Source organism: Malania oleifera, chromosome 6, assembly GCF_029873635.1.
Source record: "Malania oleifera isolate guangnan ecotype guangnan chromosome 6, ASM2987363v1, whole genome shotgun sequence".
Classification (NCBI taxonomy): Eukaryota; Viridiplantae; Streptophyta; class Magnoliopsida; order Santalales; family Ximeniaceae; genus Malania; species Malania oleifera.
The window spans coordinates 53,239,893-53,266,357 of NC_080422.1; the positions used below are offsets into that span (position 1 = coordinate 53,239,893).

Below are 26,465 nucleotides of genomic sequence, written 5' to 3' on the forward strand. Positions count from 1 at the left end.
GTACATTTATAATTGCATAATTACAAATAATTCATACCCAATTGTTCATAACTATAAAATTATGTACATAGACTTTCCAAATAACAAGTATTAATTTGCATAATTACAACAACAACAACAATAAGCCTTAAGTCACACGAGGTGGGGTCAACTACATGAATCCTTTTCCACCAATTCACCCAATCTAGAGCATTTTCCTCAATTAATTACGTAATTTAATTTCAGATTATAGGTGTAATTAACAATTAATATAATAACATACACATAAAATTACAGACATATTTAAATTGAATCAATTATGTAAAGTACGTACACGCATCCATATTAATTGGTTTAAAAGACCAAAGTAAATCAAATTACATACATATACATAATTACGTAATTACGCACATATTGTAACCGAGTTATCCATAATTATGCACGTATATTTCCAAATTAAAATATTAATTACGTAATTATATAATTTTTATTAGCATAGACAGTACTATAATCACATATCTACATAACTACAGACATATTTAAATCAAACCAATAATGCAATTACGAACATGCATGCATGTTAATTAGTTTGAAAACTAAGACAAATTATGTCTATAGTTGTATAAATATTTGAATTGAACAATACATAATTACATTAAGCAAATAGAGATTCAATTATAATATTAGTTACTCGTAGATTTTTAAATGTGGTAAATTAAATATATAGATTAATTACTATTGTGATTAATAAGATTGAAAATTTAAATGGGTTGATGGGTTAAATGGGTACACCCATCTAACCCATTTAATAAATGGGTCTAAATGGGTCACCCATTTATGACTCATATAATTACATAAATGTACCCTAATCCTTCTATTTATGATGGGTATGGGTTGCAATTGCCACCACTACTTCAGACCAATCAAAATCAGGATTCTTTCAGTAGGGTAGGATTACAGGGCGACACCACTGTGTTTGGCCCAAAGGGTTTTAGTAAATTGAGAATGATGTCGGTAATTTCATCAGCCTTATCAGTTTCAACTCCTTCGGCATTCTCGAGGGTTCTGATATGATTCCTGGTTCTCCTCTCATTAACCATGATAGAAAAAAATTTGTTATTTCTGTATCCCAACTTCAGCCAGTTTACTCTAGCTTTCTGCTCTAGGAGTTCCTCCTCAGCTGACAGAAGATCCATCAGTGTAGTCACAACTTCCTGTAAGATGACGGATGTTGCTCTGTTCCATTATAAGCTCCTGCCTAGCTTCCTGAATTTTCTCTGACTTGAGTAGAACCACTTGTGGAGGTCCCTGAGTTTTTTTACTCTAGGATTTTCAGCTTTATGTGCAAAATGAACATAGTTCCATTGACCATAACATCCCAATAATCTTTAACAATATTCAAGAATGTTCTCATTTCTAGTCCAACAATCAAGGAATCTGAAAGGACTATGAATTATATGCTGCCCAGATGTTTGCATTAAGGTCAGTTTTATGGGGTGGTGATCTGTGATACTGAGGAGCAGAAACTCAACATTCACATTTGAGAAAGAACAGTTGCAACAGGCTGAGGTCAGAGCTCTATCAAGCTTTCAGGAAAGAAGGTTATCTATTCTTTTATTGGTCCAAGTGATGATAGGGCCATAAAATGGGTAATCATTAATATCTGCTTCACAAAGGAATTCTTTGAAGTCATTGAAACCAGAAAGGCCAGTAGTAGATACAGCGTTGTTGCTTTCAGAGAGAATCTTAATCACACTGAAATCCCCTAGAACAAGCCAGGAAGTCTCCTTGATGAAGCTAGAGAGTTTACGAAGGTCAGACCAAAGTGTTCTTCTGTCCTAAAAACATTGGAAGCATGAACAGAAGCTAGTCAAATAGCATTACCTCGAATCCGTGTCTTGAGGAGATGGCTTGGTTGCTTTTCTTGTCTTCAATCCTGAATAGTCTGGGATCAACACCAACCCAAATTCTACTTGTAGGCCAATCGAACTCATAGCTGTGCAGAAACAGCCCTTCTTTCTGAAGGTTCTAGGTAACTTTATTGAAGTTTGTTTAGTTGATCTTGGTTTCAAATAACCCAAACACATCTATTTTATGATCTGTAATAAATTTCTTCACTTCCTTCATTTTTAGAGGTTCAAACATACCCCTCAAACTCCAGCTGGCAATGATTGTCATCCGTTGAGCTTACTCAAGCTGGTTTCAAACTGCACCTGATTTTTAGGGGGTCCTCCCTTCTTCCTGTTTTTCGTTCCTCCTTAGTTTTATCAACATTTTTGTCAGGCTCATTGGGAGGTACTGTATGGCCCTTTTCTTCTTTTTCTTTTTTCTTTTTTTTTTTTGGGATAGAAAAAGAAGAGATTTCATTAACAGGAGAACAAGGAATCCCCTGAAAAAAATTATGGAACAAACCAGAGGAAAAAAAACTAAAAAATGATGAAAAAATCAATCTAACAGATTCCTCCAATCTTGCTGGAAATCTGGAATGCTTACTCCCCTAAAAAACCCAAGCCCAACACACCACAAGGAGGACATATGCTGAATCTTTTCTCAAACCAGCAGCCAATTCAACTTTTTCCTCAAAAAAATCCATGCATTACACTCCAGCCATAACCCCCACAATACTGCAAAGATACCACATTTTCTTAACTCAGTCCAATCCTTCCTAGTTCCTCCTTCCAAAACCTACAAATGAAGTAGCCAACAATTTCTCTACCGATGGAGGACAAACCCAACTTTCACCCAAAACACCAAATAACTTGTTCCAAATCCTGCAAGCAAAATCACAACGCAAAAAAAAAAATGAGATGCTGCCCAGAATTTTTATAGCAGAGGCCCACAAACATCTGGAGAAAGAGCCTTTAAAGGTCGCCTGATCTGCAACAAGTTATTGGTATTGATTTTATTAAGCGCATTTAAAAGCCTTAATTTTTGGAGGTACTTTGCCCTTCCAACTAAAAGAATGGAGAGGAAACAAAGACTTGGAATGGATCAAGAACTCACAAAATTATTTAAAAGAATAAACCCCTCAATGATCAAAAGACTAAGAATGAAGATCCCTCCCTAAAGAAATATGACAACTATTCAATTAGATCAACAAGGAGACAGCTCCATCAACTCCCTATCATTAAGAGCTCCAAAAATGGAAATTCCAAGAAGACAAAGGGCTACTCAAATCACCAGAAAAGAAAGAAATAACAATAATCTGTTGAGCTCAATCGGAAGAGACAAGGAAAATATTTGGATAAGACACCATTCCCCAACCATGGGTGTTTTCAAAAAAAAATACAAGAAACCCTCCCCACCTCAAATTTAGTGTGAGGGGAGTGAAGAAGGGATAAATCTAAGAAGTAAACCTCCACAGACTCCAAAAAACATCTTAAACTAACATTGGTAACCCAACCATTCTCACCCAACCCAAATTTACTTCTAATAACCCTATGCCAAAGTGAAGAATCTTCTATGGGAAACCAGCTGCTTTTTGTATCCTTCCCAGCAAAATGTGATGTAGTTTTACCTTTAGAATTGTTGTTCGTAGGATTCAAATCTGAGTTACAAGTGAGCTGCTCTTGCCCATGAGGGAGAGAGTCAAATGATTCCAAGGGACCGTGTTTAGCTTACTAGCTTCCCTCGCAAAACACACTTTGGTTAAGAAGGTGTTTGTTAATGAATTCTGTTGCTTCAATGTTTACTGCATGCTGGCCATTTGTTTTCATGAATTGCTTACTGCTTCCGCTTACTTTACATTCAACTGTCGTGGATGTGTTTCTATGGTAAACTGCAGTAATCTTCAGCTGACTAGTCAAGCAAGAGTGCTTTAATTAGTGTTGCACAGCCATTCACAAGGTGTGAAATATTCTATCTATGACATGCCGTGTCAATGCCTAGGTACAGGAATCCGTATCAACCCCTAGTTTTGTGTCAAATATGCAATCATTCACGCATCATTGTGGACATGGACAGGTAAAGAAGTTAGTTCAAGAGACTAGGAGTAGATTAGAAACATAGAAAATAGGGACACTTCCAAAGTTCCAGGTAAAAAGCATGGAGATAGTTGACACAATGGTTAGAAGAAAAATTGACGAAATCTTCATACAAGAAACTAAATGGGTAGGGAAGAAAGCCAAAGAAATTAAAAAATTACGATTTAAACTATGGTACACTAGAAAAGAAAAACATAAGAATAGGGTAGGAATCATTGTAAACAAAGACCTAAAAAATAGTGTTGTAGATGTTAAAATAGTTGAGGGTGGAAAAATATTAATCAAGATGGTCTTAGGTTCATTAGTGCTTAGGCCCCTCAAATAGGCTTAATAGAAAACCTTAAAAGACAATTTTGAGAAGATAGAGATAGTATTACACAAAGGATATCATCATCATGGGCTAAGAAAATATTCATAGGAGCTTATCTGAATGAACATATTGGAAAAGACAATACAAGTTATAAGAGAACTTGGATATAAAGATAAAATGAGTTCGGAGATATGATCTTAGACTTGACCGTATCATATGATCTTATTACAATGTGACATGCTTTAAGAAAGAGAGAACACTTGATAACGTTCAAGAGTGGACAGCATAAAAGTCAAATAGATTATTTCTTAACTAGGAAGATAGATCATTTAGCATCTAAGGATCGTAAAGTTATCTTAGATGAAAATTTAACCACACAACATTGAGTCGTAATGTTAAATATATTTATTAAAAAATGGAAAAGAAAGGGCAACATAAATAAATGCAAGAGAACTAGGCAGGGGAACCTAATTGGAGAAAATATAATAAAAATTTAAAAACAAATCATCAAAGAGGGTGATCGGACAATAGGAGATAGTGTACAAGCAAACACTCTTTGGAGTAGAATAGCTAGCTCTACTATAAAAATTATAATTAAAAAAAAAAAAGCAAAAGAGAGTTTAGGCGAATCTAGAGGAAGATTCTTGGTTGTTAAAGAAAATTGGTAGTGTGATCAAGATTTTCAAAAAGTCGTGAAGACAAAAAGGACTTGGTACAAAACATGGAAAAAGTATAGAAACATGGAAAACTATGAAAGTATAAAGAGGCAAGAAAAGATGCAAAAAGAGGCATTAATGAAGCTAAACAAAGAGCATGAAATAATTTATACGATAGATTAGACAAAGAAGAAAGAGAAAAGACACATATTTCAACTAGCTAAAGCTATAGACATAGAAGAAAGAGAGAGAGAAATATTTCAACTTGCTAAAGCTATAGAAAGGAAGAACAAGGACTTAGGTAATGTGAAATTATAAAAAATAAGGATGGTCTAAGAAGACATAAAAGAACGATGGCAAAGTTGCTTTACTAAGCTATTTAATGATGACCAAGTAGAAGGCATAAATTCATAATTAACAAATGAGGAAAAGGCTAAACGTTTGAGACTTATTTGCAAATGTTAAGTTAATGAATAAGTTTGCATTAAAAAATGAAAAATGGGAAAGCCATAGGACCTAATAACATCCCAATTGAGGTTTGGAAATGCCTAGGTGGAAACATAGTTACATGGTTAACTAATTTATTTAACACATTCATAAAAACTATAAAAAAAATAATAAATAAATAAATAAAAAACAGATGAATGGAGTAAAAGTACTTTACTACCTATATACAAAAAAAAATTCAAAAAAAATTGTTCAAAATTGTAATAACTATCATGGAATTAAACTTATGAGTCATACAATGACACAATGAGAAAGGGTAATTGAACATAGACTAAGGTTAGAAAAGAGGGTCTCAAATAAATAATTTGGATGCATGGGTGATTGACCTCAGAAGCCATATATCTTTTAAGAAGATTAATGGAAGAATTCAGGGAAAAGAAAAGTGACTAGCATATAGTTTTTATCAACTTTGATAAAAGCCTTTGACAGGATATGTATGATAGAGTATTGACTAGCGTTAGGAGTATAAATGAAGAGTTTAGGGAATTTCCAATCACAATATGTGTACACCAAGGATCTTCTTTGCGTCCTCATTTTCGTTGCACTAGTAATGGATGAACTTACTATGAGTATCCAAAATTTGGCATCATGCATATGTTGTTTGCAGATGACATTGTCTTGATTGGTGAAACTAAAGGGGGAGTAGAATCTAAGTTAGAATTAAGGAGGGAAGCTTTAAAATCTAGAGGTTTAAGGATAAGTAGAAATAAGACAGAATAAATGAAACGTAATTTCAGTGGTAGGAAAAATATTGGAGAAAAAAATAAACTTGTTGATCAAGAAATTAATAGCACTTCCGGGTTTTCAATATCTTAGATCTATTATGCAGGTTGAAGGAGAAATCGGAAAATATGTTAATACATAAAGTTAATGAAAGGAGGATAAAATGGAGAAGTGTTCTAAGCGTGTTGTGTGATCATAGAATAGCCTTAAATTAAAAAAGAAAGTTTTATAAAATGGCTATAAGACAAACTGTGCTATATGGATTAGAATGTTGGGCAACTAAGAAACAACATATCCAAAAAGTAAAAATTGTTTAAATGAGAATGTAAGATGGATGAGTGGTATAAAACTAAAAGATAAAATGAACATATTCGTGACAGGTTAGGCATAGCACCTATAGAAGATAAGATAAGGGAGGGATGGCTCAAATGGTTTGGGCACTTGCAACATAGGCCAACTAGTACATCAATGAGGAGTGAGCTAGTTATTGTTAGTGGTAGTAGAAAAGATAGAGGTAGACCTAGAATAACTTGGAATGAGATACTGAGTAAGGATATAGTAGCTTAAGTTGTCAAAACTCATAAGAAATTGCCCATGATTGTGTAAATTGATAGAAAATAATTCACATAGCCGACCCCACATAGTGAAACTTAAGGCTTGGTTTGTTGTTTGTTGTTGTTATACTAGCTACAACATCATTGTCACAAGCCAAGATGGCAAGGGGCTTGGTGCTAATGGGAGATTAGTCCCACCAAACATCATGCTAGAAGAAAACATTGTCCTATTCCCTACCCAAAAAAATGTAAGAGGAAAAAGAAATCCTCTCAATCTTTTCCAAACTCCGACACCACAAAGGCCTCTCCCAGCTTTAGTAGTCCACCCATTATGCTTAAGACCATACTTTGAAGCAATTATCTCCCTCCACAGATAATCCTTCCCCTTCACAAGTCTCCAAAGCCATTTACCAAGGAGAGCTTTAGTAAATGAAAATAGGGATGTAATCCCTAAACCTCCATGTTTACCACGTCGTATTTGAATCCCCCCCGCCCTCCCCCAAAGGAATCTCCTTTGAATTCCCTCCCACCTTTTAGCGGCCAAGCAAGGAATAGGGAAGAGGAGCATAAAGCAAACCAGAAGATTTAATAGAGAACTTTTCACAATAGTAATTCCCCCACCCTTAAAGAGATGATTCCTTTTCCAATCAGCCAGCTTTCATTCAAATCTTCCAATGATTGGGTCCTAAACACCTGTATTTGTATTTGGAACCATGTGGAAGGCCTAGGTAAGTAATTAGGAGAGCCCCCAATTCACACCCCAAAAGGCTTGCAAGTGGCCCCTCTAAAATATCCCGATTCTCCAAGGAGAACAAGCTCAATTTCTCCCAAATTCATCTTCAAACTGAAGATTGCTTCAAAACCCATGAGGATGCACCTAAGATGAAGGTTTTAAATATCAACTCCAACTAAAATTTCGAGGCTTCAAAAGTGCTTAAATTTCAATTGAAATTTCAATGTCGATATCAATTTCATTTTCGATTTTAAAAAATTATGAAAAAGGAAATTAGTAGTAAAGCATGGAATTCTTTTATGAAACTATAGAAAATATTATAATAATGCAAAATTTAGAACTATAGCATTATTATAAATAAAAATATATCAAAGATAGACGTGTGGTATATAAGATGCAAAATTGAAAAAAAAAAAAAAAAAAAAAAAAAAACCAATATTAAACAAATTCAATTATTTTAAATGAAATTTATAAATCAATTGAATATTATTTATTATACAAATAAATTAGACATGAATGGTCAACTAAAATGTTGTAGCTAATATCTAACTTTAGTTTTTCATATAATTTCAAAAGTCCAAAACTATAATTCATAACCATCTTGTAATAATCTTCAATTTCAAAAGGAAAAAAGAAGAAGAAGAAGAAGAAGAAGTTAAATTTTCAACAACTTCCGTTTTGAAATTTCAATAAATTTCAGATGATTCGTGGAAATTTCAACTAAAAAATTCGACAATTTTGTGGAAATTTAAGACCATGTCTAAGATTGAGGATCTAATTAGGATCATTTTTTGCAAGAAAATAATTAATTAATTAATTAATAATAATAATAATAATAATAATAATAATAATGGTATCATCCGCAAATAGGAGATGGGAAACTTCAATTTCCACACATTCATTCCAATGCTTAGACCCTTGAGGAGACCTCCTTCAAAATGTGTTTTCAACATCAAGCTTAAAACTTCCATAACCAATATAAATAAGGGGAAGAGGGGATCCCCTCGCCTCAAACCCCTGGAAGAGCCAAAAAAAGATCAGACAGCCATCAACAAGAACTAAAAAGGATGAGTTGAGGTGCATTGATGAATCCCACTACACCACAAATCCCCAAACACCATTTTTCTGAGAATATGAAGGAGGAAATCCCAATTCATGTGATTAAAAGACTTTTCCATGTCAAATTTGCAAACTAGCCTATTCTTCTTTTCCTTTTTAAAGGCATCCACAACTTCATTAGCGATAAAGGCAGCATCCATGATCAGCTTCCACAAAAGCATGTTGGTGTTGGACAGTGACCTCTAGAATGCTTTTCTAAGCCTCATAGCAAGGACTTCAGACAGGATCTTATAGTTAGTACCCACAGCGAAAATCCTTGATATTGCAAGCCTCAATTTTCTTGGTGATCAAGGTGATAAAGCTTCAACATATACATAGTTGATATCCTGTGTTTCACTCTCTAATTATGCTATTTCCTGTGTTTCATTCTCAAGTTGATAAGAAAATAAACAAAGAGAATAAAACAAGCGCACGACCAACAGTTCAAGTGATGCACTGCACAGCACGTCCCTTGCTTCATAGTTCAAGAGGATTATGTCAAGAAAAATTTACGAGAAAACTAAGCACTAACTATTGAATGCAGTATGCAATTCTAAATTTATAAACCAGGTTCAGAATAAAGTTTGAAAAATCTCTGAATTTGAATACTGAATTTTTTAGTCATTTGACTTCTATCTATACATGGGATTTGTGAGGTACGAAGAAGAGTGTTATGGAAAATTGTGGAATTTACATTTCTTAGGGCCAAAAATGTCAACAGGATCTTTAAATGTCTCTTATTCAATCAGCGATGGGAAGATCTCTTGTTCAGTCAATAATTCTGCACCAATTAAGAGATTTAACAAACAAGACCGATTCAGTGAATTTCAGACCATTAAGAGCCCAACCTCTGCTCAGAGGCAATTAAATGCAAACAAGCAGAGACTTGCTCAGATTTTGTCCATTCTATGGAGGCTCAAACATAATAGTAAGACCAATACATCCCTGAGGCAGTTTAGGTCACTGTGCAGCAACTGAATAAAAGATTTTGGCAGCAATAACACAGCAAAATAGCCAAAGAATGCTATAGAATTGAAAAGGGAATAAGGATGATTGAGTTTTGGCTAAAGAATGCCAAGGAATTGAAAAGAGAACAAGGATAATAAAGTTTCAAGTATGTTGACTCTACGAGTCCAATCTTATTTTGATAATGACAAATCACTTGTTATTTGATCTGTGCATTGAGTTTGTGAACAGGACTTACACTAAGCATGCACGGAAAGTTAACAAATCTTGGCAAAATCCACGGAACTCAAAGAGTACGAGAATCAAGATGCAAGTGGCAAAGTTCAAGAATATCTTGGGAAAGGGTATTTAGAACTCATGTATCTACATTTTCATATGATTTATCTTGAGGCTCAACATAACTTAGAATGATTTTAGGATTCATGCATTTCATGTATATCATTAGGGAACCTTCATGGACTTAGAAATGTTTTTTGGAATCATAGAAAATATGATTTTATAAAAGGCCCAAGAAAAAGAGCAAAGCATTTTCTAAAATTAGAAAAAAGAAATAAAAATTTGGACTTCGGTAGCCTGAACTTCACCTCAGTAGCCTGAAAAATTTCTTCGGTTGCCTGAAGATTAAGTTCGGTCGCCTGAAGAATTAAATGGGAAAGACAGAACCTGGCAGAGGTACCTCGGTCGCCTGACCTTGGAACCTCTGGCGCCTGAAGTTGACACTTCAGGATCCTGAAGTCGAGTTTGGTTGCTTGAACTCGCGGAAAAGCCTAAAAATCAGTTCTTTATTAAAAAGACATGCGAGGTATCTTATTGATCCAACGGCTGAGATCAATTCTAAGGGTAATATACTATATATTATGAATATCTAAACCCTAGAACAAAAAAAAAAAAAAGACACAAAAGAAAGAGAAGGACACACCTTGTTGTAAGTTTGTTGATTATCTACTCTTAGTGCTATTCGTTTGCCTATACATCAATCTCATATCTTCAAAGTTTGGGCAAATCAATTCAGATTTTCAAAGGGAACTTGGTTACTCTACTGTACTTCAATCTAGTATTGAGGTTTGATCTTTCAAGTTATTAGCCTTGTGATTTTTACATATCATCTCATTGGTTATTCTTGACTAGTATTGAAAAGTATTGATCTTGAGTGTGCCTTTCGTACAAAAATTAATTTTCTAAGAGATCATTACTTGAGAAAGTTTATCTAACTTGGTAGATTAAATCTTGGTTCAAGAGTATATAAATATACATATATTTTCTTAAAGGGCTTCTTATTGAAAAACCTAGTTTTTGATTAAAAGAGTGATTTTGAAAGTATCTTTATATATACCAAGCTATTTTAAACAAGATCATTATTTGTTTTATGGTGTGTGACTCATTGAAAGGTTAATTCAAGTGTGTGGTTTCTAAAAGGATCTATCTTTAGATACATTAGAACTTTATTTAATATCCTTGATACTTATAAATATAATTTTAATTGAGGGATATTTTTCTGCAAATTAATATACTTAGTTTTGTGGTTAAGTACTTGAAATAAAACTTTGTGATTTTGATTGAGTGTATATTCAAGACAAAATTTTTGCCAACAAGTTCACTTCAATTATATAAGTGTGCATTTTTGCAAAGTGAACCAAGAACCCTAGATTATTCCAAAATGTTTTTGAATTTATCTTTACTTGAAAGTTTTGGTTAAAAAGGGATTCGTGTGTTGAGGCATATCATACATAAAACGAGTTTATCGTTTTCATACATTCACGAGCTTCAAGTTATATCATATGTTAATGTGTTAGGAAATTGAATTGTACTCACAAGCTTTTGTTAGAGGCATTGTTTTGAGTGTTATTTTCAGATTACATTGTAAACACGGTTCGGGTTGTGAACCAGGTGTGAGTAGAAAGTTGTACCTCTTGTGAGCAGCAGATAAAGAGGGAGCTGTACCTCTTGTAAGCAGCGGTTTGTATAGGAAGTTCCATCCCACTTTAAGGAGCAGGGTTTTTAGTGAATCCTTGAGTGGTTGCTCAAAGCGAGGACGTACGCCAAGTCGGCTGAACCTCGTAAAATCACGTTTGTCTTCTCTCTTCCCTCTACTCTTTATTTTCCGCGTTGTATTTAAATTGAGTATATTACATGCATAGATAGGATTGCCACACACATACATAATTGAGCAACAAGAAGTAGTTGGTAAATTTATAAGAAGTGTGTAAAAGGAAATTAAGTGGCTTAATTTTTTTTAATATCCAATTCACCCCCCCTCTTGGGATTACACCTTAATCAACAAAGTATTTGCAAACCCTATAGAAAATTTATTGAAATAAACTTGAGAAAACTACTACAAGAGCCTCCATAAGAAGGTCTCTTAATAAACCCCCAAAAACCCTAAAATTTCAGCCCTTTGGTTATGTTTGGTTCAAAATGCCTATTTACAATAATGGATTAGTTATAATAAGTTAGTTACAATTAGTTAAACAAAAAATGATGTTGTTACCAACTTAGCGTAGAGCAAATAACTAAGTAAAACGTTTTATGAATCCATAACAAGGAAAAGACAATGAATAACTATTTCCAAATTTCACCATGAGAATGTATATTCTTTTTAATTACATGTTGGATAAGGCATATATAAAGAATGGCTATTTCCTCTATTCCTAAGTTTCTCGTTGTTTTTCATCTTAATAGCTATTTCATGAACCAAAAGTAACTTTAATCTCTTTTTGGGAGTTTTAAACTCAGGTCCACCTCACTATTTATTTAAGGGTAAATTCCATAAACGCCTCCTAAGTTTTCTGAATATGAAATTGTTCCTTTGAGTTTCTAACAACTACCAAAAACCCTCATAAAATGTAATTTTTAACAAAAAAACGACATTACATATTTAAACTAATGTTCCTATTTAGTTGCCAAGAAACAATGGGAAAATAATTAAATAAAATTAGATCTCTCAAAAAATAACCCGACAACACCAAAAGGCTTCACTTCTCATTCAGCTCATATCCTAACACCTCTAATTCCAGCATTGTTTTCTCAATAACAAATCCAACATAGCAAAATCAACAAAATGGAAAATTAAACAAAGTTACAAAACAAAATCAAAAGGAAAACGGACCTTAATGGCCTCTTTCAATTCCTCTCAATCCAGTCGACACACTGCTGTTCAAAACCCCCTCCGCGTTCCTTACAAATATAGCAACAAGATAACAGATAAACTGAAGGAAAACAAAAATAGAATTAGAAAATAACTTAAACAAACGAATGAGAAGGAGGAGGAAGAGGAGGAGAAAAAAGAAAGAACACACGCGCACAGAGAACACTGACGGGAGACGGGGGGGATTGGGGTTTGAGAAAAAAATAAGTCGAAAATGGAGGAGAGGAGAGAGGAGTAAAGCTTACTACGGCTAGACAACCGGCGGAACCCGGCGGCGACTTAGGGCGGCAATGTCGGTCCTGCGCGGGAATGGAACCTGAGGGAGGGAAGATAGAAATTAGACAAGTGATATAGGCTGGGTGGCAAAACCGGTGAATGGGTTGCCGAGCCGAGGACGCTGACAACACGTTTGGTACGGTAAATGGAATGAAATCCGGTACAAATCATATTAAGGTATCCCCCTTCCTAATTTAATTAAAAAATAACGAATTAAGAAAATATTTAAATTTAAATTTAAATTTTAAATAAATTTAAGTATATATATATATATATAATATAATTAATTTTATTTAAATTCATTCAAATTCAAATCCTTGAAATCCATGCTCCATACATAATGTCATTGATTTTATAAATATCACTAAATTTTATGTGATTTTTTAAAATTATCAAAATTGATGATATTAATATTTTATGATAATTGAAATATATGAAAATATTAAAATACTTCAAATTCATTAAAATAGAGAATGATTGAGAGCATTAAGGTCTTCCTCAATAATTTTTAAAATTATAAAAAAATTATAACATTGTTAAGTCATATTAATTAAAACGTATGAAGGGCAGTAAAGCCAGTGTGCTAGGCCGTTGTGGCTAGAAAATTTTGTGAAAATCAAGTTTATTAATTACTTATGTCAAGTGTCTTAAGTTCCAATAGTCATCTAGGCTGTGAAACTAGCAAAACAATAATAAGCCAAGAATCATGTTAGAATGATAAAGAACTCTTAGAATGGAAATTACCTAACATGGACAAAAATATAATTTACAAAAAAGGGAAAATACTAGAGTTTAGATCCATGACAAGATAAAAATTAAAAGAAATTGATGTTAAATTTAAAGGCAAATTTTATATAACCAATTTTTTATGCAAAAAATCCTTAAGAGGCTACAACAAATTTGGATATAATAATCTTCATATTGGATGTGTACAAAATGGAATAAAACCATTATCAAAATTAGGACTTAATAATTCTCTCCTTGTCTGTCTTAGGGATGATAGAACATCAGAATACAAATAATCAATTTTAGGAATGGTAGAAACTTCCCTTACGAATTGGCCAATTTACTTCAAATGTTACCCAAATTTTACAATTAGTCTAAAAGTCGATGATTTAAAAGAAAAATGTTTAATTTTATATATTCAAACCCATAACTATCAATTCAAACACGGAACCGCGCCATACAAAATAATTTATAAAATACACTATAGAGTCTGTCGCGACGTCCCGGACCCGCCAAAACATTGACACGGGTGCGGCTGCGAACTGGGAGAAATGGAGTGAATTTTGAAAAGAATATTTTCGTGGAAAACATGGTATGATGGAGTCGCCACTAACATTTTGAAGAGTGGTTAGGACACTTGATTACTACCCAATTAAAGGTATAATCGGTCTGCGTCACCAAAGTTAGGCTCGAGAGTACGGTTATGCGAGCGGAAGGTATTACCACCCCCTACGTGCTCGTTCTTACGAATGGTACATAATTAATCGAAAATTATCCCTTAAACTAAATTTAATAAGCCTTTAAGATTACTCATTTCCAAATATCGAAAAAAATGAAAATACTATATAGGTATTCCCTCATAACTGGGGCATATCGTACTCTTAATAGTTCATGCCTCCCTTTTGAAATCATCAGGATTGGAAAATAGAGAAAGTAGGGTACAAAAATACACTCCCGAGGCTTTTGAAATCTTTAGGATTTTTTAAGTGAAAAGTAATATTCCGAGAGGTTTTTGGAGTGCATTTGGGGATGAAAAAGTTTGCAAAAAGATGAATTCCTAATTGCAATATATATACATCTTCCCTCAATTTTCCTGAATTTTATAAAAAATTTTACATTTTCCCCAAATTTTGAAATAAAAAAAAACGTAAATAAGCAAAAACAATGAAAACCAAGTCAAAAATATTTTTTTAGAATTTTCTATATTTTTTGTGATTTTTCTGATATTTTTATTATTTTATTGGATTTTTATGAGTTTTATATATTTAAAAAGGAATTATTGGAAATAAAAATAAAAAGGATGAAGGATCGGAGTGGTCCGGTTCAAGGGGGTAGGACCGGTCAAACGTTGACCGCAAGAGGGACTATTTTAAGGTCAGTCAAGGCCATGCCACACGTCAGTCTCCCAGTGGTGGACCGCGAAGACCACGGACAGACCACATGGCGTGATCGTGATCGTGGGCAAGGGGTATTGATCGGAGGGTTCCTGAAAGGCCACCCCAGGCCAGGCGTATACAAAGAAGATGGGCGCCACATGTTGCTTCTCATGTGGTGGGTCAGGAGTCCATTATGACTCCTAAGACGGTCGATCTTGACTGTTGATGGAGGCTGAGATCGGATGGTTAGGGGAGATGCACAGATGCTTCATGCTGACAGGGTGACGTGGAGTGATCTGGCTTGTTGGTGGCAACGACGATCTAATGGTGGTTGTGAACGGCACCCAAGCAACATTGATTGCTCGGGAAACCCAACGAACACATGTCACTAGACAAGTGGAAGGGCGGGCAAGCATTTTTTAAGGGGAACTTGCAGCATTTAATGGTTCACGCGGGGGGATCTCCACCATTGATGTGCTGCCAGGTGTCCTCGATCGATCCAGGGAGCTAACACGTGATGCAGATGTCTGCCAAAGTGTGATCCTGGCCGTTAATGGTGGACAGAGATCCAACGGCTACAAAGGGACCCTGTATACGACTTGATCCGACGAGACGGAGACTGCCACGTGGAATGATCCTACGGTCCCCGCACTCAAGATACTTAAGCCCAAATTTTGTGTTTTGTTAGTTTTTTCATTTCTCATTCTCTCGAACACCCTCTCTCTCTCTTCCCTATTCTCTCCAACTCTCTCTGTTTTTCCCCCTTCTCTACAACTCTCTTCTCTCCTCTCTCTCCGTTCCTCTCTTGGTTTTCCATCTCTCGTCCTCTCTCTGTTCTTCCCCCTTCTCCCATTCTCTCTGTTTCTTCCGTCTCTCATCCTCTCTTATCTCTTCTCTTACTCCCTTGTCTCTCTGTCTTCTCTCACCCTCTCTATTTCTCTCCACAGGTCTATAGAGCGGATGTGACGACCTGCTACTATATACCATTTTTTCCCTTAATATATATAAAACATATAGCAAATATATCTGTAATACTACTAAAAACATCTCGGGCCATAAGGAGCACTAAGGAAAAACTCAGTACACAATATATTCCTAAGTAGCGGTAAACATGAAACTGTAAACAATTATATACAATACCAAAAATCTAAAAAGTCCAAAAATATACATCACAAAATGCCTAGTGACGTCATCAAAAATCCTAGGATCTACTCCCAAACCACTAACACCACAGAAACACCTACCCTTCCTGAAAGGATTATTTACAAGCTTATTTTACAAGACAAGTATGAATGCATGGTTTTTCGTTGCTATATGTATGCATGTTGCTAACTTGTGTTGCTAGAATGCAGGGATATGTTGCTATATGTACAGGTGCATGATGACGCATGTTACATGATATGTATGCATGTTGCTACTTATAATGCGAATGCCTTTTCTTATTTTCTTTTCTATGTAATGCATGAAATGCATGAGGATGTAAGACCTTTCTTTTTCCAATGTGTCTGTAATCAATCATTCAATCCTTGATCTCGGCCATGCTTTTAGGTTCTAGTTTGATATGAAGGCACCCAACCTCGCTCTAATGGAACTCGAAGACTTCTCTAGTTTCATTCATCGGTCATTGATCTCGGCTATATTCTCAATTTGTGTTTTGACATTAAGGTTCTTTAATTAGATCCAATGGGACTTAACACAATATTTGCCTTAGTTACATGCATTCGTAACTGGTATCGGCCTTGTTTTTCTAAATTGCCACCAATGCTAGCCATGTTCCAAACTCCGAAAAAGGTGCTTAAAATCTGCCCCAGTATTTACTCGTCACTAATCTCGGCTATGTTCTCAATTCGTGTTCTGACATGAAGGCGTTTGAATTAGCTCCAATGGGACTTAACACGAAATCTGCCTTAGTCACATGCATCCATAATTGGTCTCGGCCTTGTTTTCTAAATTGCCGCCAATGCTGGCCATGTTCCAAACTCCAAAAAAGGCACTTGAAATTTGCCCCAGTATTTACTCACCACTGATCTCGACTACATTTTAGATTCCAACTGGTGATCAAAATCTGCCCCAGTGTTTTCTCGTCCTTAGTCTTGCCCATCTTTCAAATTCAACAGGTGTCCAAAATCTGCCCCAGTGTTGAGAACTCTTGGTTTTTTTTACTATCCGTTTTTTGGAGGTTTTTGAAAAGCAAAAGGATTTTAAGTAACAAAAACGATTATGTATTTATGACATTAATTCGCTAACTCAGGGTATCAGGCTATGCAAAATAGTTGTTTTTCTATGTTCAAAAATTATTTTTGGAAAAGGGTAAACTTCACACCAGTGTCCCCTTGTCCTATGGTGCTGATGTTAATTCATGAAACCAAACTAACTCTCCCTTTTTCACAAACTACCCCAGTTCCACCGAAAAGGACTCACTCCTCCTTTTAATGTTGTAAGACCAAATGGTAGTCTTCATTCATCTGTTTGTCCATGATTCGATTGGGCATTGTTCATGTTCCGATTTCTAGATGGTCTTTAAGACTCAAGACGAAACATTGGCTTTGAGGATGTGGGCTTTCAAAAGAAAGGGAAACTAAAGCTCAAAATCCCATCCCCGAATGACATGTTTGGCCCAAGTTTGGGGTTTTGCAAAGCATTGACCGAGCTTGTCAATTTAAATAAGCTGCCTACGTACCTTTACACGATCAGGTATTGAGCCTGACAAATCACTTGAAACAGCAACGTATGCCAATCTGATAAGGTCTTTTCATTTGGGTTTTAATGTAGGTTGTGGGTATTGGTTAAAGAAGAAAGAGTTCATGAGGCTCGAGCTTATTTTACCAAAGGGTTAGCCAAAGATCAAAAATGACGTGCGTCCCTTATTTCTTCTTTGCTTTGATTTTTCCCTTTGTTCTTTTGCCGTATTCTCTTTTTGGAAGGAATCGTGCCTCCCTTTATTCATTTAGACTTCGTTTGGGACCGAACTTTCCAAAACTACCCCAATATAGGACATGATCATTTGGCAGTTTTAAACATGAGACTAAATATATTTCAGGCTCAACGAGGGTAACAATGGGTATCTTCCGTCCTTAATTTTTTTTGGGTAGCGGAAAAATGGCCTGTCGTCATTTTGGCACTGTGTTATTGTCTCGCATGATTTGCCCGACCCTTGAAAATCCCAACCCCGTTTAAATTTGAGAAATGACTTTTGAAGAAAAATAGCTTAATTTTTAACTTCAAAGGGTTTTCCAAGTGATAAGCAAAATTTTGGGCTTTTTTAGGGAAAACTGGTCGGCCAAAAAATGGCCATCTGTCATCTGATCAAAGCATGAACAAATAGAGGGCGCATGGAGTAACAACACGATCATTTTATTACTTTCTTTTGAGAGTGTATAAGGCCTCTAAGCATAATATTTATTATAGCATCAGAATTTATAGGATGCAGGAGGTCGATTTCGTCCATATCTGCCAGCAATAGGGCACCTCCTGAGAATACCTTCTTTACCACGTAAGGCCCTTCCTAGTTAGGTGACCACTTACCACGAGGGTCCGTATGGATCGGAAAAATCTTTTTCAATACCTAATCCCCCTCCTAGAATTGCTGAGGTCGCACCTTCCTGTTAAATGCCCTCATCATCCTTCTTTGGTATAATTGTCCATGAGCTATGGCTGCCATCCCTTTTTCCTCAATCAGGTTCAACTGGTCATACCAGGATTGTATCCACTCTGCTTTGGTCAACTTTGCCTCATTTAGGACTCGCAAAGATGGGATCTCAACTTCTATCGGGACCATAGCCTCCATTTTGTACACCAAAGAGAAAGGAGTAGCTCCTATAGAGGTTCGGACTGTAGTTTTGTAGGCCATTAGGGCAAAGGGGAGCTTGTCATGCCAATCTTTGTAGGTTTCAGTCGTCTTTTCCAAGATACTCTTGATGTTCATATTAGCTGCTTCCACTGCCCTATTCATCTGTGGTCTATAAGGAGCCAAATTGTGGTGCCCAATCTTGAACTATTTACAAAACTTTCTCATTACTTTGTTGTTTAGGTTTTTGGCATTATTGAAAATTATCCTTTCAAGAACTCCGTACCGGCAAATCAATTCCCTCTTTATGAAGTGACTGACTATATTCTACGTGACAGTGGAGTATGAGGCCACCTCTACCCATTTTGTGAAATAATCAATAGCCACAAAGATGAAGCGGTGCCCATTGCTGGCTCTCAGAGTAATCGGCCCAATCACGTCCATACCCCAGGCTAAAAAGGGCTAGGGTGCGGAGAGAATGTGGAGTGGGGCCGGTGGAACTTGTATTCGGTCTTCGTAAACTTGACATTTATGGCACTTTCGGGCATATTCAACGCAATCCATTTCCATGGTCATCCAATAATACCCATTCCTGAGGATTTTCCACACCAACGAGTGACCCCCAGCATGAGTACCACAGACTCCCTCGTGGACTTCATGCATGATATGTCGTGTTTCCCGCACTTCTACACAATGCAGGAGGGTCATATCGTGGTTCCTTTTGTACAAGACCTCCCCTCCTTCAGGGTACTCATTTTGCTGGATGTATGTAGTAATATCATGGAACCAAGGTTTCTCGTCAACTTCTTCTACCGCTGCACAGTGAGCGGGCTCTGACCGTATTCTGATCTGAATTGGCTCAATTTCAATTTCGAGTTCTACTTTGATCAAAGCCACTAAAGTAGCCAGTGCATAAGGAATCAAATTGTTTTCTCTTGGCAGGTAGGAGAAAGTGATGCTGTCAAATCTTTTGATAATTCCCTGAATGTATTCTTGATACGACACCAATTTAGAATTCTGGGTTTCCCATTCTCCCGTCCCCTGATGAACAACCAAGGCCGAGTCTCCCTTCACGACTAATTCTTTGACACCCCGGTCTATGGTGGCCTGCAAGCCCAATATACATGTTTCGTATTCTACTATGTTATTGGTACAAAAGAAAGGCAACTTGGCTACGACCGGACAATGTTTCCCTTTTGGTGATATGAGTATGGCTCATGTTCCATGTCCTCACACATTGACTACCCCATTAAATAACATCATCCAACCTTTGTAATCCTCTTCTTCTTCGCTTATTGAATCAATGTCCTTATCCGGGAAGTCAAACTCTATAGGCTGGTAATCCTTCACAGCCCTATCTTCCAAATACTCTGCGATGACGCTTCCCTTGATAGCTTTTCTGGTTACATAGGTGATATCATATTCAGTCAACAACATCTACCACCGTGCAACTCGTCCTGTCATTGCGGGCTTTTCAAACACATACTTGATCAGGTCCATTTTGGAAATCAGCCAAGTTGAGTAATACAATGTGTACTGTCTCAGCCTACTGACCACCCATCCCAGAGCATAACATGTTTTCTCTAAGTCCGAGTACTTAGACTCATACTTTGTAAACTTTTTTCTTAGGTAATAAATGACCTTTTCCTTTCTTATTAACTCATCATGCTGGCCCAATACACAATCCATGGAATTCTCCGATACTGCTGGTATAGGATTAGCGGTCTCCTAAACACTGAGGGCACTAATACCAAGGGCTTCGTGAGGTATTCTTTTATCTTCTCAAAATCCTCTTGGCACTCCTAATTCAACATTTCCAGGTTATCCTTTCTTAATAGCTTAAAGATGGGTTCACAGGTAGTAGTCAGTTGGGATATGTATCAAACTATGTAATTGAGCCAACCCGAAAAACTCTGTACGTCCTTTTTGGTCTTAGGGCTAGGCATTTCTTGAATGGCTTTAATTTTGTCAGGGTCGACCTTGATCCCCTTCTCGCTCACTATAAATCCCAACAACTTTCCTAAAGTAGCACCAAAAGTACACTTTTCTTGGTTCAATTTCAGCTGACATTTCTAGAGCCTCTTGAATAGCGTCTCCAAGTTTGTTACATGGTCATTTCCATTCCGTGACTTGACGATCATGTCATCTACATACACCTCAATCTCTTTGTGCATTCAGTCATAGAATAGAGTCACCATAGCTCTTTGGTAAGTAGCCCCGACATTCTTTAACCCAAATGGCATGACCTTGTAGCAAAAAGTCCCCTATAATGTGATAAAAGTGGTCTTTTCCTTGTCCTCTGGGGCCATCCTAATTTGGTTGTATCCTCAAAACCCATCCATGAATGAAAATAAAGTGTGCCTTGTTGTGCTGTCCCCCACCACATCAATGTGTGGAAGTGAAAAATTATCTTTAGGGCTAGCTTTATTTTAAGTCCTGGTAGTCCACACAAACTCGTACTTTGCCATTCTTTTTTATTATCGGGACAACGTTAGCCATCCATTCGGGATATAGGGCTACCTCCATAAACTCGGCCTTGAATTGTTTCTACACCTCCTCTTTTATCTTAAGCAACATTTCCAACTGCATTCTTCTTAACTTTTGCTTCACCGACTTATATTCTGGGTAAAGAGGAATTTTGTGGGTTACCAAATCTGTGTCTAGACCCGACATGTCTTAGTATGACCAAGCGAACACACCCCAACATTCTTTCAACAGCTCAATTATTTTGCTCCTCTCATCGCCCTCCAACAATGCTCCAATTTTCACCTGCTTGGGTCCTTCCTCAGTTCCCAGTTTAATGTCAGCTTCTGGGGTCACTACTGGTTAGTGTCAGCTTCTCATCTGACTTCAACATTCTCTCCATTTCGGGAGATCAATTCACCTCACCCTCTTTAGTTTTAGTTTCATGAATTATGTTTTCGAAATTAAAGTTAATTTTTTGGCTAAGGGTACTAGTGTCATTGTCTCCCCTCTTCCTATATGAACTCTTAGCAAACAAATTTTGACAACTGAGCTCGGAATGCAAACAAACATTAAGAAATGCATAATTTGTTTTCATTAAGTGATAAACTTCTTGGGACTATGTTGTCCTTGGGTTACAAAATGATAAAAATTTTTAAAAGGAGAAAACAAGAATAAAAAATCATTACACGAAAACATTGCAACAATCAAAAGAGCTCCAATTTTGTAGTTCCTCTCCTGGTTGAAGTTGGCGAACCCACTTTTCTGAGGCTTATAAGGAAACCTCTTAGTCTAGAACGGATATACTTAGCTGCCTCATTTCTATTTCGAGGTCAGCCTGACTGCTCTTCGTGAAGGTCCGATCTATATGTGGGACACTTGATCCCCACTGAATCTTGGTCTCTCCGGTGAGTCTCTCCCTCCTCTGTGCTTCTTTCTCAGTCCTCTTCTTTTTTTTCTGTCAGCAGAGGTGGGCCTATAACCCAAACCATATCTGCCCTTCACCTTGGGAACCATCAACGGCCTCGGGATTCCTTGCAAGCACCTTCCTAGCCCCTAGCCGGGATGATACCACTGCTTGATCAGTTCCAAGGCAACCATACGAGTTGTAGAGGAAACCCGGGGTTGTGGAATCGGAGATCATTCATTCATAGTTGCTGCTTTGATTATCTCAAAATCCCGGAACGAATCTTCCAAGGCCTCTTGGCTGCTTCCACATAGGGGGTGGAAGTGGGTTTAGTCACCATCAAGTCTGTTTCTCTGTAGATGCAAACCAATTTGCCGTCCACAACAAATTTCACCCGCTGGTGCAAAGAGGATGGACCTGCCCCAATTTTATGTATCCACAGCCTCCCCAAAAGACAGTTGTAAGATGGCGTGATGGCCATAACCTGAAATGTGATGTCAAAAGTGACGAACCCAATTTGCATAGGGTTTGTCTCATGTAGGACAGGTTAGCAGGCAACTTTTGCAGGGTCGTTATGGGCATGACATTCAAGGATGACCCGCTATCAATTAGCACTCGTGCAATCATGTGATCCCGGCATTTAGAAGAAACATGCAACACCTAGTTATGTCCCCGTCCCTCTACTAGGATCTCTTCATCAGCAAATGTGATGTAATTGGTAGTTGCAAGACCACTAATCACATGATTAAATTTGTCAATGCTGATGTCTTGGGGAATATAGGCCTGGTTAAGGGCCTTTAGTAGAGCCTCCCAATGGGCTTCTGAGCTCAACAGCAGTGATAAGATGGAGATATGCGCGGGCATCATCTTAAGCTGATCAATGACGCTATATTCGCTGTGCTTGATAATTTTCAAGAATTCCTAGGCTTCCTAGGGCGGATTCGGTTTCTTTATGCTCCTGTTTTGTTCCTCTGCCTTTGCAGACTACACTTTCTCTATGGCTTCAGACACGTAGACCCTTCCACTCCTGGTTATCTCCCTTTCCTCTGCTGCGCCACTAGTTTCTCCCTCGGTGCGCACCTCACAATTGTACCTCCACGGTACTCCTTAGTTACTATGGTACGAGAAAGGGTGAGGGGCAAAGATTACCACCCGAGCTGGTGCTTCTGGGACCTACGGATTTCTTCCTATGGTGGGGATAAATGGCTTGTTTGTGAATTGGGGATGGTCAAAATCCCCAATAGCCAAAATCTTATTTGTCTTCCGAATACAACCAACTTCCACCTATTTTCTATCAATCAAACTGCTCAGGAAAGTTTGGAAAGTCCCATATTGCTGTACAGACCTGTATACTGAATTTTGGCACGCACAGGGGGTGCCTTTAGGACAATTGGCCTTTGGTCCTACTAGCCCTGCTGTTGTTAGCTCGCCATATGCCTAGTCCAGTGTCATATGTTCCCATTTGCTTTCTAATTTCCCTCTTGCTTCTTCTTCAACCATCCCCACATTATCCCTTCCGTGATATGGAAAGGGGTTTTCTTGAATCCCTGGTTGCTTACCGTCGAACGCCAACCAGCCAGCATCCCTCAAATCTCGCACCTTGTGCTTGAAGGCCCAACACTGGTCAATAGCATGTCTCGGATAATTAGTGTGGTATGCACAGCGGGCCTTAGGATTATACCAGTAAGGGGGAGGGTTGGTAGGAGGAATCCCGGGAACGGTAGATATCATTCTTATTTCAATAGCTGAGGGAATAATTCGGCGTAAGGCATGGGGATTTGATCCACCCTCTGAAAATTCCATGATGTATTCCTCGCGTGCGTCTGCTGATTCGAGCGAGCTGGCATGTTTGGCTGGGCTGGCACAAGTGAGGGGGCCACAAACTGGGGCCTGGCACCTGCATATGATGCTTGGTTTACTGCGGGTTCAACCTTGAAGTTTCTGCAGGGCCACTGATTCCGACCACTTTGATTTTTCCGATTAGATGGTCATTGAACCATCTGGGTTTCTTCCTTTTTTTTTCTTGTTGGTTTACTTCCTACTTGGACCACTCTTCGTGTTGCTGTCTTTTACATGGCCTGCTTTGATATCGGCCTCGATCCTTCCTCCGGCGGCTACTATATCCATAAAGTCATAGAGAGTTGCTCCCTGAAGATGTCCCTAGTGTAGGTCTTTTAGTGTACTATCAAACAAGGAAATAACTTCTCAGTCACCTACTGGGGGGTCGACTTGGACCACCATGTCTCGCCATCTGTAGGTGTATTCTCTAAAGGTCTCGGTAGACTTCTTTTCCATTTCCAATAGGGCCATCCGATCTGGAGCCATCTCCATGATGTGCCGGTACTAAGCTACAAAGGCGGTTGCTAGATCTCCCCATGTATAGATCCGCGTTTTATCTTGATGGATATACCACCTAGTTGCCATACCAATTAAACTGCTCTGAAAACAGTGCATCATTAACTTTTCATCATTAGAGTATGTAGCCATTGCCTAGTAGTACAGCCACATGTGGGTTTGAGAACACTGGGTCCCGTCAAACTTTTCAAACTCAGGCACCTTGAACTTAGGTGGAAGGACCACCTTGGGCACCAAGCATAGATCCACCGGGTTGACAGAGCTGGACGCATGGGTCCCTTCGATAGCTCTTAATCGCTCTTCAAGTTCGTTATTGCGGTATTCAGCTATGGTCTTTCCTGCACCCACTTCTGCCGTCATTACTTGAGACATCCCAACTCTTAGTATTGGCGTTGTTGGGATAAAGGAGGCTGCTATAACGACCTGAAATTTCATACCATTTTTTTTTTATAAATATAGACTGTAGATTACCTTACTCTGATACCCCTCTAATGACTACTAGAAAATACCTATGCAGCGAAAAAAACAAAACTGCACAATCATATACACAATACCAGAATTCAGTATCTCTCCAAAATATACATACATAATTACGCACCATCCTAGTATCTTTTACCCAAAAATTCCTGAATGCTACTAAAAAATAAAATCCCCTAATAACACTTATCTTATAGACAGGGTAGTGTAGACGACCTCTCTACCTGCGAGCCTGATTTGCTCGTTTGGATGGATCACCTGAAAAATATTAATTTATTGGGATGAGACAATGCTCAGTAAGAAGAAATATGTTATTACTAGTGTGTGGTAACTTAGTTTACATAAATAATTTACTAATAAATAATTGAACTGAAATACCATGTAAAATATAATACTGTGTAACTCACACCCATGTGGCTTAAAATGCATCTGTAATATCAGAGTTTTCTATTTAATCATATTGCTAGTATTATAATATATCTGTTATTATTTTGTAAATCTGTATATATATATCTATATAACCGTGAAAACTACCCTGAAAATTTGTATGTCATGATTTAACCCCTCATGACAGGGTTATGCGTCCCGTAAGCAGGACTTAACTCTGGTTGGCCCACTAGGATAAGTCAACTGATACTCTATCAATCCTCAGTTTGGCCTTACTGCAATCCCTCCAAAGGCTCGGTATTGGCATCTACCTCGCCAAGCCGGCTACCTCTACCCAGAATACTGGGGAGCAATCACTCCAAGGCACGGTTGACGGAATCCACGCACTATCTAAGATATGTGGTTGCACTCTGATATGAAATAACTACAGTACCGTGCTCTGCTGATTGAAATGATTAATCTGATTGAAATGTTTCATCAGGGGTTTGATACTATATAATACTAGTATATAATTATCTTGTTGTTTCATCATGATTCCAAAATAACCATAACACGGTAAATCTGATATGTAAATATTGTAATGTCTGACTAAAATAACTGTATATCAGGTTTTTATTATCAGACTGAATAAACTGTAATATCTGAGTATTATGGATTTAAAATTCCGGAAATCATGGTATTCTGTAAATACTATAAAATATCTGTTTGTATAATATCTGTCTGTAAAATGTTTGTCTGTAAAATATTTGCCTATACATTATCTGTCTGCATAATATCTATCTGTATATATACACTGTAATTTATATTTTTGTAAAATCTAGTAAAACATATTTTTGTGCCAAAAATACTATAAATCACGGTATTCTGAAAAATTGTATAAACTCAGTATTGAACAAAATATCAACTCAGGCCACACAATTAATAAAGCGCATGTTCTGAAATTTGTAAAATTGTATAAATGATACCCTTTATCTTAATAAACAAATACTAAAATTTACAAATTTTTTTTTTTAATTTACTAGCATAGCATATTTCCCTTACCTGGCAAACTAAGTTT

At 37.1% G+C, this 26,465-nt stretch overlaps 2 protein-coding genes across 5 annotated transcripts in view; both read right to left on the minus strand.

Moving 5' to 3' along the window:
* Nucleotides 1–13,094, minus strand: part of LOC131158055 (mitochondrial outer membrane protein porin 4) — a 95,494-nt gene extending 82,400 nt beyond the window's left edge. The window contains exons 1-2 of one of the 4 annotated variants that reach the window (XM_058112612.1): nt 12,900–13,094; nt 12,616–12,683 (exon numbers count right to left, since the gene is read on the minus strand). The gene's annotated coding sequence lies outside the window, so the exon portion shown is untranslated. Of the gene's footprint in view, nt 1–12,615; nt 12,716–12,899 lie in introns of all 4 variants that reach the window. The other 3 variants (XM_058112611.1, XM_058112613.1, XM_058112615.1) reach the window with 3 other exon arrangements.
* LOC131158597 (uncharacterized) lies at nt 1,569–18,984 on the minus strand. The gene is made up of 2 exons (XM_058113463.1): nt 18,631–18,984; nt 1,569–1,817 (listed from the first exon to the last, which is right to left on the minus strand). Exons 1-2 carry the CDS (start codon nt 18,982–18,984, stop codon nt 1,569–1,571), a joined length of 603 nt encoding a protein of 200 aa, XP_057969446.1.
* Between the last annotated feature and the right edge of the window lie 7,481 nt (nt 18,985–26,465).

Coding starts and splice junctions, on each gene's coding strand:
- LOC131158597 (XM_058113463.1), bottom strand. CDS start 18,984: ATGAATAGGGCAGTGGAAGCAGCTAATATGAACATCAAGAGTATCTTG. Junction 1,818..18,630: donor TGAGGGCATTTAACAGGAAG/GTGCGACCTCAG, acceptor CAATGTTTTTAG/GACAGAAGAACACTTTGGTC.